Below are 18,829 nucleotides of genomic sequence, written 5' to 3'. Positions count from 1 at the left end.
TAAGTTTAAAAAATGCCTCGACTTTTTGTACAAAGTTACAAATACTTAATTGAGGGAAATGGATATTACGTAATTTTTTTCTCAAATTAATCACCATATTAAACTAATTACGATGTAATAGGCCCGTTTTGACAGCTGTCATCTCAGTACAATTTATTCATTGCAGGCTATAAATTGTAAAACGGGCCTATTACATCGTAACTAGTTTAACACAATGTAAACCAAACAGGAGAGTCTATAAGCAACTGACACCAAAAGTGCCACAGAGAGCAATAAAATAATTAAAACCCATCAAACGCCAGCTCACGTCCGTAACCAAGGAATACTTCCACAAATTGGTAATCTTCCAGGAGCATAAAACAATGATGACGCTCCAGATTACACTTCATAAACTTTCAAAATCATAAACGTAAAACTCTTTGTGAGGACCTCCGAGCTATTATTCATAAATCCATTGCTTATAAATTGCCACTGTGACCTGAATATATAATTTTACTGACCTTTTTACGCCGCAGAAATGGAAACCTTTTTGCACAAAAAACACGCTTGGAAGAAAATAACGAATTGCAGTTGTCAATGGCGAACACAAATAATAGCTCGGCTAATCTGTCACTGAATTGGAAGCGCAGACAAGTGAATTTTTAATGCATCAGGAGGATTCAGTAAGAGAAAACTGATTTTTTATTTTTATTATAGCTTTTTTGAAGAAATTAAATTTCGTTATTTAGTAACTGATGGCTATTGAGGCCAGAAAAAAAAATGATAAAAGGGAATTGTAAGTAACGTCAATTGATTTTTTTATACATTTTACTATAGGCACAGAGATGCTGACACAGGGATGAGATTAATAAGTTTTGTAATTATGGAAATTATATAAGCGTATTTAAAAATCTTTATTGAGATGTATGTAGACGACCGCCTGGTAGTTAGAGAACCTGACTACGAAGCTTGAGGTTCCGAGTTCCGTCTTGGGTTGATTCTCGAATCTTGGGTGTAAATTATGTATTTAAATAAATATATCTATCTTTTAAACTATATTCATCTGTTGCCTTGAACCAACAACACAAGCTTTGCTAACTTTGGGACTAGTTCGAAATCGGTGTCAAGTGTCCTGTGATATTTATTTATTTACCGAATTATCTGTGCTTTATACAGTAGGTACTACTTACCAGCAACTCCGTCCAAGTAGAATTCGGTTATCTCCATCCCGCTGGAACTATGCAATTTTCCAGGATAAAAACTATCCTATGTCCTACCCGGGACTCAAGGTATCTATATACCAAATCTCATCTAAATCGATTTAGCGGTTTAAACGTGATGAAGTAACAAACAAACAAACAAACCGACTTACAAACTTTCGCATTTATAATATTATTGGGATTGGGATATTTTTCAGTTATTCTTAAATTTGATTTTTATGTTCGCTAGGCTAAGACTCACGAAACGAATAGATTCCTGTTCATCCTTGATAATAAGACCAGATTGCAGCATTCAGAGAACACAAGTGCAGACAGAAAATTCTACTCCTCAACTGTCTAAATAATGAAGCACAGCAATTTCGCCAAAAGAGCAATTAAAATAAATAATCAACTTCATCAGCAATATCACCAGGTTTAATTTACAGTAAAACAAGCCAAACAAACTGGAACTATACTTGGGTTATTTGCGAAACATAAAAGAAATTACACTAGTAGCAAAATAAAGTCAACAAGCCCCTATATTGCCGCCTTAAAATGGTTTGTCCGATCGCTATTACTTTACTTTAATGATATCTGAGCTAAAAAAACCGGGCTAGCTTTTAAAACGTCAGTGCTAGCGGTACCCTAGTGGCTGATCTCGATTCTTAGTAATTGGACTGTCAGGTGCTTGGAAAACATAAGGTCGAGCGATGATATTGTTTGGCTGAGACGGAAAACCAGCTCGGGTCAGGATATTGACGTAACAATATCGGATGTCTAGTGATTTGACTTTGAAATGATTGTTTACGACGGTGAGCTTTAGCTTATTTAACTTATATCTACTTGTTAGTTTGTGACGTGTTTGGTTTTTAAAGCTAATAATAGAGAAAGATATCATTGGGCACTGGTAAATACTTAGGTAGATAAGCTTGAACGGTAAGATAGTTCCAGTATTTGCCAAGTATAATTTGCATGAAAACAATAAGAGCATTTTTGGATAGAATAAATAGAGAATTATCGGTCACTTATAAAGCCAAAATCAACTCTCATTGGTGTTGCTTGTTGCGTAATTTTCAAAACAGCAGCTGCGTTATCATTCCTTTAACTATTTAAATAATAATTAGACTGTGTACAATGCTAATAATAAATTCGTCATTTGCTGTCTTTAAGTGTGATCATAATGAAGTATAACTTCAGAATTATCAATCCTTTAACATAAGCTAATATTGTTACGTGTGAAGTTGTTGAAGAATAATCTAGTGCAACTGGAATATAATAAAATGTCTACACATTCAACAATCATATATTTCTGGTGGAAATCTGTGCTCCGTAATATGGTATTCCCGTAACCAAAGGTTGGCACGAATGACGTGTTTCATTCTATTACTCAATGTGTATCGTTATACCATGGCACACAGTTCAAAAACAGTTGTGTAAATGAACTAAAATAATTTCCTTGCTCACCCGCGACCTTACGATAGCTAAGCTTATGCAAAATATGCGTGTTCATGCAGTTCCTCCACCTCCACACTGTAAGAACACACACAAATCACACAAACCCATCTATCACCACCACCACACTACACTGACGCGTTTCGAACTCAAACAGAGCTCATCTTCAGAGTGACACAACCGTACACCATGCTACCAGTTGTACAGTGCGGAGTGTGTTCTTACAGTGTGGAGGTGGAGGAACTGCATGAACACGCATATTTTGCATAAGCTTAGCTATCGTAAGGTCGCGGGTGAGCAAGGAAATTATTTTAGTTCATTGATATGGACCTCCGCAAAGTAACGCCTGATTCAATAAACAGTTGTGTAACTTTATCTACACCAACCAATTTAAAAAATAATCTGTTTTCAGTAAATATTTTGTGTTTTCTCTTGGTATCAAGTAGTGAAATTCTGGAGGTCCGGCCACAATCATCTCCACAGGTCGGAACTCTTCAATGATAGGACATCGAATTTTAATACTACGGATACTACCATCACTTCGGCCTGTATAAATCCCACTGCACACACCACACTGCACAGGCTTCCGCTCAGAATGAAAAGGCTAAAGGAGGATATCACAAATAGTACCGGCACTCGTTTAAGTCGTTTGTAAGTGTGTTTACCGTGATAAGTCATGTTTTTGGTATTTTGACTATCTATGAGTGAAAATCACGAAAGTTTAAAACAGTGAGATATGTCGTTAACAAAAAGTACAGTCCGCAAAAAGGCTTGTTATAATATCGACAATGAAAAAAAAACTTTTTATGTTTCATTGATTTCATTTTAATCGCCAAATGGGTAAAGTTTTTTAACCATTGCACTACGCTTTATGAATCAATTTTCATACCCAATATAAATCCCCCCCCCCGTGAAATTTAAAAGCGCTAAAATAAAAAGCGTTGTTTTTCTCTTACCTTAAGCTATTGTCCTAGTACTTTTCTAAGTCAGACGTTTCGATTTTGTATTTTCTAATTCGACAATAGAATTTTTGGAAAGACCTTACTAGGCTTGTTGCCCTGGTACCTTTACTGCGTGAGTCGTTTCAATTTTTTTAATTCGTAAATTAACTTTTAAACAGACCTATTACGTATAGACTGTTACCCTGATACATACTTTTGCGTTGTGACACGTTACATTTCGATTCTGCGAATGACTCTCCAGTCGTGCGTCGCAGCTGACACACATACACACTTTTTTAATATGGACAAATGATACTGTCCTATTGATAAAATAAGAGTACTGTTCGCGCTTACGAAAAATGATTTATCAACCCGTCGCACTCGCCAAGGAATGGATGGCGCAGCCGCGGAAAATTGTTACCGGTATTATCGGGAGCGGTAAGAGCTCTGAATGTCATTTGGGCTACATTTATATAGAATTCATCACGAATTCCTTATTGCTCCTTTTTTTCGTATCAGTAAATGCTTTGAATTAGTTATACAAATGTACAAATCAAATATTTGGGGGCTTAAAATCGGCAGCACTTACGTAATTTACGTTTACGTTTTTGTTGAGGTAATTACTACTAAATCATTATCATCCCGGCATATATAAGTCAGACGGCTGGGCACAGGCCTCCTCTCAGAATGAGATGGCTTGGGCCATAGTTTGCATTGAATTGCTTCGCCCGGTTGTGCAGGTTTCCTCGCGATGTTTTCCTTCGCCGTGTTAGCTCGTGGTAAACTTCAAATGTAATTTTGCACATGAATTTCGAAAACTCAGAGGTGGAGCCGGGGTTTGACCAACGATTCTCTGCTTGAGAGGCTATAGGTCAATCCACTAGGTCACCACGGCGGCGGAAAATAGAGACAAAAAACTGAATAATTTACTACAGTACCATCTACATAACAGGACCTTGATTATGTGCTTACAGACCTACTGATTCTAAACGAAGCAGGAAGGTATTAATTAAAAAAATTAAAGACGCAACAAAACAACAAGACAGCGAAGCAAAATAATGTTCCAGCCATTTGAAATGTCTCTGTGTGATTGTTTATAAATGGCCATAAAAGCGTAATAAAAATAACCATTATTAACAACTAAGCAAATCCTAAATAAGCTCACAAAAACCATCAAAAGGGTCAGTAATACGAAATAATGTTTTTGAATGGTAATTTAAACAAAGCACAGTAAATTTAAATATGTAGGCTGGTTTTAAAAATCTCGACGTAACATTAATTTGAACACAAAAGAAAACGTACGAACCTACTAAGTGCCTCATTTTCATACACAAATCCCTAATTTTAATAATGCGTCTAGAAAAACGAACCTAAATATTCTAGTTGAGTTATGAGAGACAAGCGGTTTAATTATTATATAGCACTCATAACGCACGGTCACGAGCGTTAATTTGAGATCCATTTCATTTCGTCAAAAGATATTCGATCTTAAGTGGGTCCCTACGCTCGTGATCATACGAACAAGTAGGCTAATGGACAGGCCGAGATTTAAGGAGCAACTGCAAATTGTCAGTTTCGTCGATAAAGTTATAGTTAATCTCCAATCGGTTCCAAATTATAACTTTATGAATTTTTTGTTCTAGCTTAAAGCTCGAGGTTCTGAGTTTCATTTTCTTTAGCTAGAGGCAGACATGTGTTTTTTACGAGATACTTATACAAAAGTTTATGTAAGTGTTATTAAATACACAATCCTGTATTTTTACTGGGATTGCGTATTGGTCTGCTCAAAAGTTTTAACGGCGGAAAGACCGTGAAACTAGTTACCTTTTGATGACGTAGGTCGTGTATTGCTGTAATACTGCGGCTTAAATTTAGCAAATTAACTATACTAGAGTAAAGAATCAGGCATGTAGAGTTAAAATACTGTTGCGGTTATGGATTAGTAGGTTGTTCTTTCCTACTATTATATATTACTAGGATTAGATCTTGACACCCTTCCAGTAGGTATTACTAGTTTGCAATTTTCGACCCTTTTTACACCATTAACACATAAGTCCAATTTACTACTCCAAAATAATCAAAAACAAATCAAAAAAATAAATCAAAATGGTTTATTAAAAGCAAAAACAAATTACAAGTAGGGTTTCCGTTGGTTCCACACTAGGCTAAGCCTGTCACGTGGAAACCTGATTCGGGGTACAAACAATTAATTAATCAGGTAAATCCAATCCTAACTTAAAGAAAATAAAAACGCTGCGTTTTTTAATTTGGGGCACACAATACAACATCCGACGTAGGTACGTAGTCGGTGCGGTACAGGAAAGGTTAGACGCAGGCCATTTAGCGATCCTTTGCGTGGTACTTGTGTTACTGAGTGCCTACCGTCTGCCTCGAGATATTTCTGAAAGCCGGGATACCCGAGCTAAGAATACCTGCTCTATTATTACAGAAATTACCTAGTTTACCGATTTATTATTTTTATTTCTACCTGCTTGTACTTCTACTCTTTCATCATCATCAGTATCATATAAGCCGTAGGACGTAAACAGTTTGACATAAGCCTCCCCCATAGCCCTCCAGTTGCCTCGATTAGAAGCAGCTTGAATCCACCGTGTACTCGCGACTTCCAGGTCATCCGTCCATCTCGTTTGTGGACATCTTACGCTGCACTTGCAGATCCGGGATCTCCACTCGAGAACCTTTCGGCCCCAACGACCGACCGATCGACGATCTGTTCTCCGTGAGACACTTCAATGAGCTAATTCGCTAATTATAACTTAATCTTACTCTTAGTTATTAACAGTTAATGTGATTTTATGACAGTGTATTTTTCAACACGCTCCTATTTTAACTAGCCTTTACCTGTGGCTTTTGAATTTAAAAAGTCAAAGAAATTCGTTAGCGGTGTGTTCTAAACAGAGTAGCGCAGCCGTAGGAATCCACTAAAGAGATACACGGATGCTTCAGGCTCACGGTGGAAGCAGGTCGCTTTCAATCGAAGCAACCGGAGGTCTAAGAGGAGACCTATATCCAACAGTGGACGTCCTATGGCTGACATGATGATGAGGCAGGGTTAACGCTAGAAAGGGTTATATCGCCCCTAGTAGCCTAACATCATCATAAAGTTCGTATTTGAACAATTTTGTTCTTCTCCGCTGGAACATATGCAATATTTGCGACATACTCCCGGATAATATTTCCTCCGGCTACAGCTTGTCTTTGCTGAAAATATTTGATGACTCCGCAGGGTTCACACGTTCATGAAACAATCTAAAAATTGCGTAAAAAGGTGTAGGGCGGCGCGGATTGGGAACTTGACACACGATTGAATTTCAATGCAAGTGTGTACGAGTACAGGCTTTCTCAAGATGTTTTTCCTTCACCGTAAAGGTTTGGGTAAATTTCAAATTAATTTCACTTATAAATTCTAAAACGTTAGAGGTGTGAGCTCCGGTTCGTACCCATGACCCATTCCTTGAGAGACCATAGGTCAAACTAAATTACTATTTAGTTTGGCTACCACGACTTTTAATTTGTATTATACTGGCCGTTGCTGGCGTCTGCGTCCGCGCAGAATTCGTTTACCGCTATCCCGCGGGAACTAAGCAATTTTCCGGGATAAAAACTACAATACAATACAATAAAATACAAAACACTTTATTGAAGACCAACATATAGTAAGCAGTACAGAAAACACAGGTATATAGAAACTACCTATCCTTTTACCCTCCCCGGCCCCGGGACTCAAACTACCTGTGTACCAAATTTCATTTAAATCGATTCAGCGGTTTAGACGTGATGAGTGAGGTAACAAACAATCAAACAGACTAACAAACTTTCGTATTTAGTTATAATATTAGTGAGATTAGTTCACATTATTTTACATACTGCATAATTCTTTATTGTACATAGGTACATAAAACACACGAAATGAACAGATAGCAAGAGAATGTTCTGTACAAAGGCGAACTTATCCCTTAGAGAGATATGTTCTAGTAAGCCTCACTCAAGATCATTTGTAAAGCTGCCTCATCGTGTTAAACATAACTTAGGTACATCGAAAATACAAACTGAAACATAGATGTACAAAAAAACCAGAAAAGAGACCAGCGCAGGGAATCGAACCCAGGTCCTCAGCATCGGAACTAACCGCTCACCCGGACAAGATGGACAGATGGAGTGCTGAAAGTTTCTCGATGAGGGCTAAAAGCATAGATGTCGCTAGTGTCGCTGCTTAAGTGACTAAATAAGAAACAAACAAGCAGAGGTAATATGTATGTGGTGCATAGGAGAAATTTGTGTCTGTACTCCTGTCCAGTGATTGTATAGCGGTATACCACGCAGCATGGAATGGTGAGGACCTGGGTTCGATTCCCAGCGCTGGTTTCTTTTTCTGGTTTTTCTGTGCATCTATGTTTCAGTTGGTATTTTCGATGTGGCTTTTACGGGAGTAACAAAATTTGGAGTTGAAATGAAAATACAAAAAGACTCCAAAAACCAATTTTAATAACATATGTATTAATTATTTGCAAAATAAGTGTTGTGACATGGTGGCAACCCTGAAACATTTATGAATATTTCAAAGCGTCTTTTGTGAACGCTCACCGTCCTCATCCACTTTAACCTGTCTGCTGTTTAGTCTCTAAAACATCGCCTTGTTATTAAGTTACTGGGAAAAGGTATTAAAATGTTTTGACGTGAAATCTTTAAAGGTGTATAAAAATACTTTCGTGTCAACAACCCTGGTATATTAATTAGATAAGGAAGAATCGTTTTAGTGAAAATTGAGAAAAAAACAACGTTTTTTGCTTACAAATTGCTGACAGTTTGTCGGATTAGGACCCTGTTTTGATGATGGTGTCCGAATTGGTATCGTTTTCACGTATACGGTGTGACCGATAGAGCAGAGGGCTACGTGCTCCGTGAGCAAAGCAGTCATGCCATTGAAATAATCTACCTAGCGGAGAGTAGCGAAACAGGTCAGGCTTAAAATCAACTAGCTAGATAAATAGTACCGCCAGCCAACTCCAGAGGGCGTAGCAAAAAACCTATTGTTCTTTTCCCAGTCTCGCTCTACTCTCCGTCAGGGGGCACCATGAGCATGGTGTAGAAAGTTCTAGAAGGCGGAAGTTTATTTGACTTCCGCCCAGTTTTACACCTAGTAACAGCGGACGAATTTCTCTTTCTTCTTCGCCACGCACTCGTAGAGAGCGGTCACGTTTGAGCGGCGTATGATTGCTAGTCCGTCCGCGCGGGTAATTACAGTGATAGTGATAATATATCGAGCCAGTATTAAGTGTAGTTATATTATATTGTGTTCCTTGTGGAAAGATATTACAGTGATTCAAATAGCCATATTTTGTTTTACTACTATTCTCTCAGCGCTATACCTACAGGAAAAGCCCATAAGGCCAGCCACTGTGCTCCACATTGGTCCATACGAACCGGAAAGCTGGTGAATGGTAGTAACACGAAATATGGCTCGCGGTCACGGAGTGGAAGAGGAAGCGGCTGGCCCGACAGCGGAGGCGCCTTGCCTTGAGGTAACAGCCCCGACCGCCGCCTCCGACACGGAATCCGAGGCCGCGCGACCAGCACCCGCAGCCCCCCTGGCACCGACACCTCAGTCACCGCCACTGGAGCCCCGGGCCGCGGGCGAACACGACGGACAATCAGACGACGTGACGAGAAGAAGGAGGGCCTTAGCTGAAGCTAGGCTAGAGCTCGCCGAGGCAAGAGTGGCAGCTCTGGAGGCAGGATTGCTCTGTGACGACAGGACGTCACACACCGTGCCGCCATTAACCCCAACGAGCCCTGTGATTTCTGGTGCCACCGCGAACCTCGCGGCACATACGGAGTCACCACAGCTCGTCCACTCCGGGAGATATTCCGTCACGTCACAGACGTACGTGACGGGTAATTTCGGCGCGTCGGGGGCGTACGCGCCGAGAGTAAGGGGCACAGACGCGTCACAGGCGCACGCGTCAGGCGGCATCGGCGAGTCTGCGACAGACGCGCTAGGAGCAAGAAACACCGACGCGTCACAGGCGTACGCGTCAGACGGCATCGGCGCGTCACACCCATGCGCGCCGAGCTACGACATCGGTGCGTCACAGCCATACGCGCCGGGCGGCGACATCGGCGCGTCACAGCCATACGCGCCGGGCGGCGGCATCAGCGCGCCCCAAGCTAGCGCGCCGAGCGGCGGCATCGGCGCATCGGGGACGTATGCGCCGGGCCACGGCAACCACACAGACACCGGTCAGACCTTGAAGGATTTAGCGACGGCAATTCTCGAGGTAGCTCGCGGGGGCCGCCCCGCGAGTAACAGGTATGGACTCGATTTACCTAATTTTAATGGCTCGATTAGTGAGTGGATGCATTTTAAAGCAGCTTATTTAGAATCGGCCTCAGCCTATTCAGTGACCGAAAACCTAGCCCGCCTAAGGAAAAGCCTTAAGGGCGAGGCTATGGAAGCTGTGAGATGTTTGTTTTTGGGATCCGCCCCAGACGAAATCATGCATAAATTAGAGTGTAGATTTGGGCGGCCAAATGCCCTCATAATACATGAGCTAGATAAATTACGTCACCTACCTAAACTGATAGATAGCTCTAGGGAGGTGTGTGCATTCGCATCGAAAGTTTGCAATATAATCGCCACGGTGAAAGCCTTAAAAAAGCCAGAATATCTTTATAGTCCTGAAATGGTTAATATAGTGGTAGACAAATTAACCCCAATTATTCGTAACAGATGGTACGAATATGAAATAAAGTCAGGCGACACAGAACCCGGTTTAGTGATATTAGGGCGTTTCCTCGATGGCGAGGCCGAGCTTAACGCGCGGCACGCTAAGGCAGAAACGATAGTAGAGAATCACCAACGCCGAGGTCCATGTGATAATATTCGTAAATCGCACCGATCGTTCAATGCCAAAGAGAGTAGCTTGTCATGTGCGATTTGTAAAGGAAAGTGTAGTAACGCAGCCGTTTGCTCCTTGTTTAAAAATATGTCTGTGTCAGATAGGTGGGACACATCACGCAAGAATCATTTATGTTTCAGATGTCTACAGAAAAGGTCTTGGAAACATCGATGCAAAAGCAAGCAGTGCGACGCGCCGGGCTGTGAATACTTTCATCACAAGCTTCTACACGGCGGCGGCGGCGACAGCGGACGACGCTCCGATGAGGGCGCGCGCGCTCAGCACGAAGTCGCGCACGCCGCGAATGGGAACACCGCGGCAGACACAAGCTGCGCGCGCTGCACGTCGTGTTGCGAACACGCCGGGCCCCCCGCCGCGGTCACGACTGCGAGGGCCCCGCGCGCCCGCACCCACACTCTGCTCAAAGTGATACCGGTCGTTATATCAGGACCTCGAGGTGAGATGAATACATACGCTCTTCTAGATGACGGCTCCACCGTGACGCTGCTTACAACGGAAGCTGCGCAACACATCGGCGTAAGTGGCCCCAATGACCCATTTTATATAGAAGCAGTAGCCGGCGCGCGTATAGACGCAGCGAGCTCGCAACGTGTCACATTCACAATACGTGGCAAACACGTAAATGAATGTATAGACATACAGGCACGAACCATCGATCGACTCGACATATCGGCGCAGTCTGTACCAGTGGAGGCGCTCGCTAGTTGCGAACACCTCACTTCTATATCTGAGCAACTCGTGTACGAGTCCGGGGTGCCAACTGTTTTGATAGGTCAGGACAACTGGGCGCTACTACTGTCATCGGAGGTACGCAGAGGGCCCGCGGGTCAACTAGTAGCATCGCGCATGCCTCTCGGTTGGGCTCTACACGGGCAGAGTTGCTACAGTGGGCGTGTGCAGGGCACAGAGCGGTGTGGCCATATGAGTACTAACGAGTCTCTCGATCGGCTCGTGAAAGAACATTTCAACTTAGAATCACTAGGAGTGGAGCCGCGCCGGCCACAAGGCGACCCCGAAACTCGTGCGCTTCAGATTTTGGAGAAAACTACACGCGCTCTGCCTGAAGGGGGCTATGAAACAGGTATGTTGTGGAAAAATGAGGGGAAAACTTTCCCTGATAATTACGCCGCTACACTAAGTCGTCTCCAGGGCGTAGAGAAACGACTCCGGAAGGATCCAGTTCTGAGCCAGAAATATTCAGAACAAATTAAGTCAATGGTTCAAAATGGTTACGCGGAGTTGGCGCCGGCAACGCCATCTAGTCACCGCATGTGGTACTTACCCCATTTCCCAGTAGTAAATGATTCGAAACCGGGTAAAATCCGTATTGTTCACGACGCAGCTGCCCGTACGCACGGTGTATGTTTGAATGATTTTTTGCTTACCGGACCTGATTTATTACAATCTCTTCTAGGAGTACTTATGCGATTTAGGCAAAAACCTGTAGCCGTGGCGGCTGACATAAAAGATATGTTTCTGCGCATATCGATAAGGCGGGAAGATAGAGACGCATTGCGCTTTCTGTGGCGTGACGACCCGACTTCTACGCCCACCGAATACAGAATGCGATCGGTATTATTTGGCGCAACGTCTTCCCCAAGCACTGCAATTTATATTAAAAATTATAATGCACAGATAAATAGGTCCGAATATCCCGATGCAGTACAGTCTATTATCAGAAATCATTATATGGACGATTTTTTACAGAGTTTTGACGACGTTGAAGAGGCGCAACGGGTGTCACGCGCGGTGGACGCGGTACACCGCCGAGGGAACTTCGTGCTGCAGAAATGGGCGGCCAACGACCCCGCAGCGGTAGCCGGCCTCGCGTCCGAACCCGCGGCACCAGACGTACGCCTCAGCAAGGAAGAAAAAGTACTGGGGCTCGTCTGGCGACCCGCCGACGACACGCTGGGATTCAATTTCAGGAAAGTTGACCCCTCCTATTTAGATCAGCAAACGTCTAAACGTCAATTACTGAGTACGGCAATGGCATTGTACGATCCCTTAGGCCTCGCCACGCCTATTACGGCACAGGCAAAGCGAATACTTCAGAGTATCTGGCGTCTTAAAATAGGTTGGGACGAACCTCTTCCCCACCCCATAAAGTGTAAATGGCGCGAATGGTTAATTGCCTTACAGAAACTTAAAGGCGTTCAAATACCACGTTGTTACCAGGGCTACAGCAAAGCAACGACATTAGAGTTGCATGTGTTCGTCGACGCAAGCGAACAGGGCTATGCCGCCGCCGCCTATTGGCGTTCCGTGACTATCACAGGCGATATCAGTGTTTCGCTCGCGGCGGCGAAGGGGCGCGTGGCCCCCCTTAAGATCATATCTGTACCAAGGCTTGAATTACAGGGAGCTGTCCTGGGTGGTCGCCTGGCGCACACGGTGGCAGAGGAGCACGACCGGCGCGCCGACCGACGAGTCTTCTGGTCCGACTCGCGCACGGTGCTGGCGTGGCTGCGCGCCGACGCGCGCTCATTCAAGCCGTTCGTCGCACATCGGGTAGCGGAATTGGAAGAGACCACGGCCGGAGCAGAGTGGCGCTGGGTACCTTCGGCTCACAACGTCGCCGACGATGCGACGCGCGACCTGCAGTCCGATTTAACGGCGACTCACCGCTGGTTCCGGGGACCATCGTTCCTGTACGACGACGAAGCGACCTGGCCGCGCGAACGCGACCCGCTCACGACTACCGACACCGGAGAGGAGCGTATCAACGCCGCCACGACCAGGAAGGGACCGCGCCTGACTGAAGCCCTACCGGACGCCGCACGGTTCTCCTCTTGGTTACGACTCGTCCGCGCCACGGCCCGCGTGCTTCAGTTCATAGAACGTTGTCGGTCTCGGACTACAACCACCGTATCAAAACGCACCCGACGTACCGCTGCAGATGACCCGACGTGGACGGCGACTCAACCCGGCGTCGCGCGCGCGCCTCGCGGCGCGCGGTCACACAGCGAACCCACACCCCCATCAGCAGCCTACGTGCCTCTGGCGGCGCAGTACACGCGCCGCGCCGAGCTCCTTTGGGCGCGCGCGTCACAAGAAGAGCGTTTCCCGAACGAGCTTCGACACGTCGCAAGCGGGAAGGCGGTGGACACCCACAGCCGCCTCCATCGGCTGTCCCTAATTATCGATCAGCACGGCATACTGAGGCTGCGCAGCCGCATCGCCGCTGCAGCAGACATCGAGCAAGAAATGTATTTGCCCGCCGTGCTAGACGGTGACCATCACTACTGTCGCCTCTACATAGATTGGATTCACCGGCGGCTACATCACAGTGGAGTCGAATCCGTGGTGAACGAAGTTCGACAGCGCTACTGGATCTTGCGCCTACGGCCCACGGTGCGAACAGTTATCAGAAGATGTCAGCCATGTCGTCTCCGCCGCGCTGCGCCGTCGGAACCCCCGACCGGCGATCTGCCGCCCTGTCGTCTCGCTCATCACCAACGCCCTTTCACGCATACCGGCGTTGACTACTTCGGGCCCCTGTCTGTGACAATAGCTCGGCATCATGAGAAACGATACGTAGCGCTCTTCACCTGTTTGACTACGCGGGCCGTGCATCTAGAAGTCGCCGCGTCGCTCTCAACAGATGCCGCCGTGCTCGCTCTACGGCGCATGATAGCGCGCCGGGGCTACCCTGACACGATTTGGAGCGACAATGGAGCTAACTTCCGCGGCGCTGACGCAGAGCTTCGTAGGGCGGCGTTAACAGCCTTACACCAAGAAGCCGACGTGCGACACATCGACTGGCGGTTCATCCCCGCAAGCGCACCATTCATGGGAGGTGCTTGGGAGAGAATGGTATCTACGGTTAAGACCGCATTGGCGGCCACACTCCACGAGCGCCACCCATACGAAGACGTTCTCCACACGCTATTGACAGAAGTCGAACACACGGTAAACTCACGACCTCTATCTCACGTATCTGTGGCGTCAGAAGACGAAGAAGCACTGACACCAAACCATTTTCTGCTCGGCGGGCCGTCCAAAGTGCCGTTACCAGGGACCTTCACCAAGGTGGACGAGATGGGCCGGTCACACTGGAGGGCCTCACAGCGGCTGGCAGATCTGTTTTGGCAGCGGTGGGTACGTGAAGTCCTTCCCACACTTTCAAACCGGCGGGAGCCGCGCGGTCGCGGCGAAGCGATCAAGGAAGGGGACGTGGTCATAATTGTAGATCCAAACTTGCCTAGAAACGTATGGCCGAAGGGCAGAGTTGAGCGCGTGTATCCGGGTGCGGACGGAGTCGTAAGAGTCGTTGATGTTAGAACCAGGAACGGTTTAATGCGTCGTCCTACCAAGCGTCTTATAATCTTACCTATAGAATAGTGTGATTTCGTAGCCCTTAGAGATTGTAGCGCTGTGTTCTGTGTAGTCACGCGCAATGCGCAACATTATTTGTATGGCGTTGCTACAGTACTGCATTGTTTGGTGGCTGCCTCTTGGCAGCTGCGGCGGTCAAGAGGTATTGTATTAAGATATGGCAGAATGCAGTGCTGTAGTGACTACCCTTAGAGTCAACCATGCCTAAAACCTCATGTATGTCGAGTCATACCATAGTATTTTTTTGTGTTGTCTAGTAACTGTCAGGGGTTGTTACCGAATACACCACTTGGAGTGAATTCAGTGAAATTCAGCAGTTGTGTTAGTGTCGATGAGGTGTATACAGTAGCAACCACCACCCTTTGTAGAATTGCTCATGTTAATAATTGTAGTTATAGAGAGATCCAGACTGATAGTAGTTTAAATGGTTCATGTCTATCTTGAGTTGTATATATGCTAGACTGATAGGACTGTATGTATAAATTAAGGAAAGTTAGACATGTAGCTGCCTCAGTCTGGATGTTTCAATGGCATGATGTAGAGTCATATCGGTCACTAGTATCTATTATGTACACTTCATGTACACGGCGGGAGTAAATGTGACCGATAGAGCAGAGGGCTACGTGCTCCGTGAGCAAAGCAGTCATGCCATTGAAATAATCTACCTAGCGGAGAGTAGCGAAACAGGTCAGGCTTAAAATCAACTAGCTAGATAAATAGTACCGCCAGCCAACTCCAGAGGGCGTAGCAAAAAACCTATTGTTCTTTTCCCAGTCTCGCTCTACTCTCCGTCAGGGGGCACCATGAGCATGGTGTAGAAAGTTCTAGAAGGCGGAAGTTTATTTGACTTCCGCCCAGTTTTACACCTAGTAACAGCGGACGAATTTCTCTTTCTTCTTCGCCACGCACTCGTAGAGAGCGGTCACGTTTGAGCGGCGTATGATTGCTAGTCCGTCCGCGCGGGTAATTACAGTGATAGTGATAATATATCGAGCCAGTATTAAGTGTAGTTATATTATATTGTGTTCCTTGTGGAAAGATATTACAGTGATTCAAATAGCCATATTTTGTTTTACTACTATTCTCAGCGCTATACCTACAGGAAAAGCCCATAAGGCCAGCCACTGTGCTCCACATACGGTATCACGCAAAATTAATCATAATAAGTAGGTAGATCTTCAGTTGAAATTTGTAAACGTATAAGCATTATTCTGTCTGTAATATTCGAAGATATTATAAATGTAAATATTTTATGTAATAAATTCTGTCCTTGAAAATACAAACTGAAATATAGATGCACAGAAAAAACAGAAAAATAAGACCATCACTGGGAATCGAACCCAGGTCCTCGGTAATCCGTACCGCGTGCTATACCGCTACACCACTGATGGTCAAACCTGGGTTCGATTCCCAGTGATGGTCTTATTTTTCTGTTTTTTCTGTGCATCTATATTTCAGTTTGTATTTTCAATTTCGGTTTTACGGGATGACCGTAAAAGTAAAAATTTGGAATTGAAATAAAAAATACAAAAAGATTCCAAAAAACCAATCTTAAATTCTGTCCTGTTTTTCAACCACAATTATAGTTTTTTTTCTGCATAAATAAACGCCGCGAACTTCATGGAAATTTCAATTCATAGGCAAAAACTAAAGATTCACACCAGCCGAGCTGGAGGTGAAGTCATTTTTGTCTTTACAGGGATAAATAATAATAATCTAAATCAGCAACTTCAAAATTTGAGCAAAAACGCCAATAGTGATAAGGGGAAAGTTGAGTTTTTGTTAGGCAAAGTATGAAAGAATTTTCATTAGCAAGAAGTGAAATTCATTTCCTTTCGGGGGTCGATTGCGAACTTCAAACTTCGGGGCCGGATGCCGTTCGAGATATTAAAGGAATTTTCATAATCCATCACCTGATCCGGAGTTATTTAGTTCCTTAAGTCTTTTAATAAAATCAATTGGCGATGTTTTAAGGCTCTTCGGCAAGGCAGCGTTTGATCCTTGATCGTGGCGTTATCGGTTTAATCTCCATTGTGCCATATTTTGGCAGTTATGTTTTTTTGTTTGGGAAGTTTTTTAATAGGACAGCTTTCATTTACAAGTGTTCTGTTTAACTAACCTTGTACAATCTCATTCTTTTTGTATTGCCTTGTTACGTCCGTACCTACTAATGTATGTAATGTCTGTTGAAATGTCTGTGTATATGTCTGTCTGTTAGCTATTCACTCTTAAACTACTGAACTAATTAAGTTGAAATTTCGTATAGAGTGGGGAGTGAGTGGATGCGGAAGGCATAAGACTGATCTGAGTGGAGAGCCTTGGCGGAGGTCTATGTCCAATAATGGACGTCTTTTAGCTGACATGATGATGATGTTGATGATAAAGTGGGCAGCAGCGTTCTCTATTACCAACTATGAACTCTGGAGCAACTATTTTCCCAAGAAAGTCGTCATGTATGTTCACTATTAATCATCATCTAACGACTACGAACACTGTGAAGATGCAGCTTAATAGTCAACGGCCGTTATGAAGTAAATCCTGACACATTGCTATGAAGTTTCTGAATAGAAACAATATGGATCATAGACAAAAATGCAATGCTTACTTGTTGCGTGCGACAGAGTAGTAATTCGGCACTATTATAATAATAATAAACAATTCGGCACTATAGAAGAAGAAGATAGTTTCAGACAGAGTAGGACATATTTAATAGTTTTTATCCCAGAAAATGTCATAGTTCCCGTGGCTTAGCGATAGACAAATTATTTTCAGACGAAGTCACAAATTAAAACTAAAGAAACAACTCACAATAGTCCAGTAAATACCCGAAAAATAACATCTAAATGTAATAAACTTCTCGAATCTGAATCTGAAATACTCGAATGAAAATTAGCAGGAGCTATTCTTACATACATACATAAAAATCACGCCTGTATTCCCAAATGGGGTAGGCAGAGCACACGAAACGTTACCGCTTCGGAGCCACTTTTAGCAATTTTAGGTCTTAAGTTTGACAAAAACGGTACAATAGTGACAGGTTGCTAGCCTGTCGCCTACGGTGTACCTTAACCTATGTCCCCAGTCGCCTCTTACGACATCCATGCTTTTCTTAAAATCCTGATATCTACATTGATATCAATTTTATACAAAGCCGTCCAGCTGCTTCTGTTAAAAACAAACACAAACTTTCACATTTATAATATCAGTCAATAACATCCATTTTGTTCAAACCCGGCCTCATTTTTATTTCTAATAAATTATCGATGTCACGTTTGCAAAAATCAACAGTAACGTTGCTTTACTTATCATACCGAATCGAACGGAAAATGTTTTGCCGCTGAGCCGAGTGTACAAAATGTATGCGCATACATTCCCCCTCGTTAGAGCCCCACTTCCATCGCCGCGGCCATAATAATATGCTAGATGAGGTAATAGTAGCCTAAAATATAAATATAGAACAATGTTATTTTGTTGTTATTTTCTTTTATTCGACTGGATGGCAAAAGAGCAAGTGAGTCTCCTGATGGTAAGAGATCACCACCGCCCATAAACATCTGCAAAACCAGGGGAATTGCAGATGCGTTGCCAACCTAGAGGCCTTAGATGGGATACCTCAAGTGCCAGTAATTTCACCGGCTGTCTTACTCTCCACGCCGAAACACAACAGTGCAAGCACTGCTGCTTATTTAAAGTTAGAGTTATTTAAAGTGCACTTTAAATGTTCTTAAACGTTTATTGAAACTCATTATTTTTGCAACCATATTAAACTTAACGAATCCAAGATATGAAAACAACCAAAAATACGGATCGTGAATTGGAGCTGCGGTGAAGTCAAATAATTTGTGTCTAAGCCTCATCTAGATATGATAATTCCTCGTTCGGATGTGGATTATTCCAAAGAATATCGAGAACTTTATCCTAACGACGAGGTCCGTAATTGGAATTTTATATTGACCCTTATTGAATACGATTCGGACCC

At 43.8% G+C, this 18,829-nt stretch overlaps 2 protein-coding genes across 3 annotated transcripts in view; one reads left to right on the top strand and one right to left on the bottom strand.

Moving 5' to 3' along the window:
- LOC141439481 (neurotrimin-like) overlaps window positions 1-18,829 on the bottom strand; it is a 161,345-nt gene that overhangs the window by 126,927 nt on the left and 15,589 nt on the right. The window lies entirely within an intron of this gene.
- On the top strand, window positions 8,465-15,911 carry LOC141440060 (uncharacterized). The gene is made up of 2 exons (XM_074104532.1): window positions 8,465-9,902; window positions 10,632-15,911. Exons 1-2 carry the CDS (start codon window positions 9,031-9,033, stop codon window positions 14,854-14,856), a joined length of 5,097 nt encoding a protein of 1,698 aa, XP_073960633.1. The 5' UTR covers window positions 8,465-9,030; the 3' UTR covers window positions 14,857-15,911.

Source organism: Choristoneura fumiferana, chromosome 21 (assembly GCF_025370935.1).
Source record: "Choristoneura fumiferana chromosome 21, NRCan_CFum_1, whole genome shotgun sequence".
NCBI lineage: Eukaryota > Metazoa > Arthropoda > Insecta > Lepidoptera > Tortricidae > Choristoneura > Choristoneura fumiferana.
The sequence above is the reverse complement of the archived record's forward strand: the minus strand, read 5'-3'. Positions and strand labels throughout refer to the sequence as shown.

Coding starts and splice junctions, on each gene's coding strand:
- LOC141440060 (XM_074104532.1), top strand. CDS start 9,031: ATGGTAGTAACACGAAATATGGCTCGCGGTCACGGAGTGGAAGAGGAA. Junction 9,903..10,631: donor GGCCGCCCCGCGAGTAACAG/GTATGGACTCGA, acceptor TTTATGTTTCAG/ATGTCTACAGAAAAGGTCTT.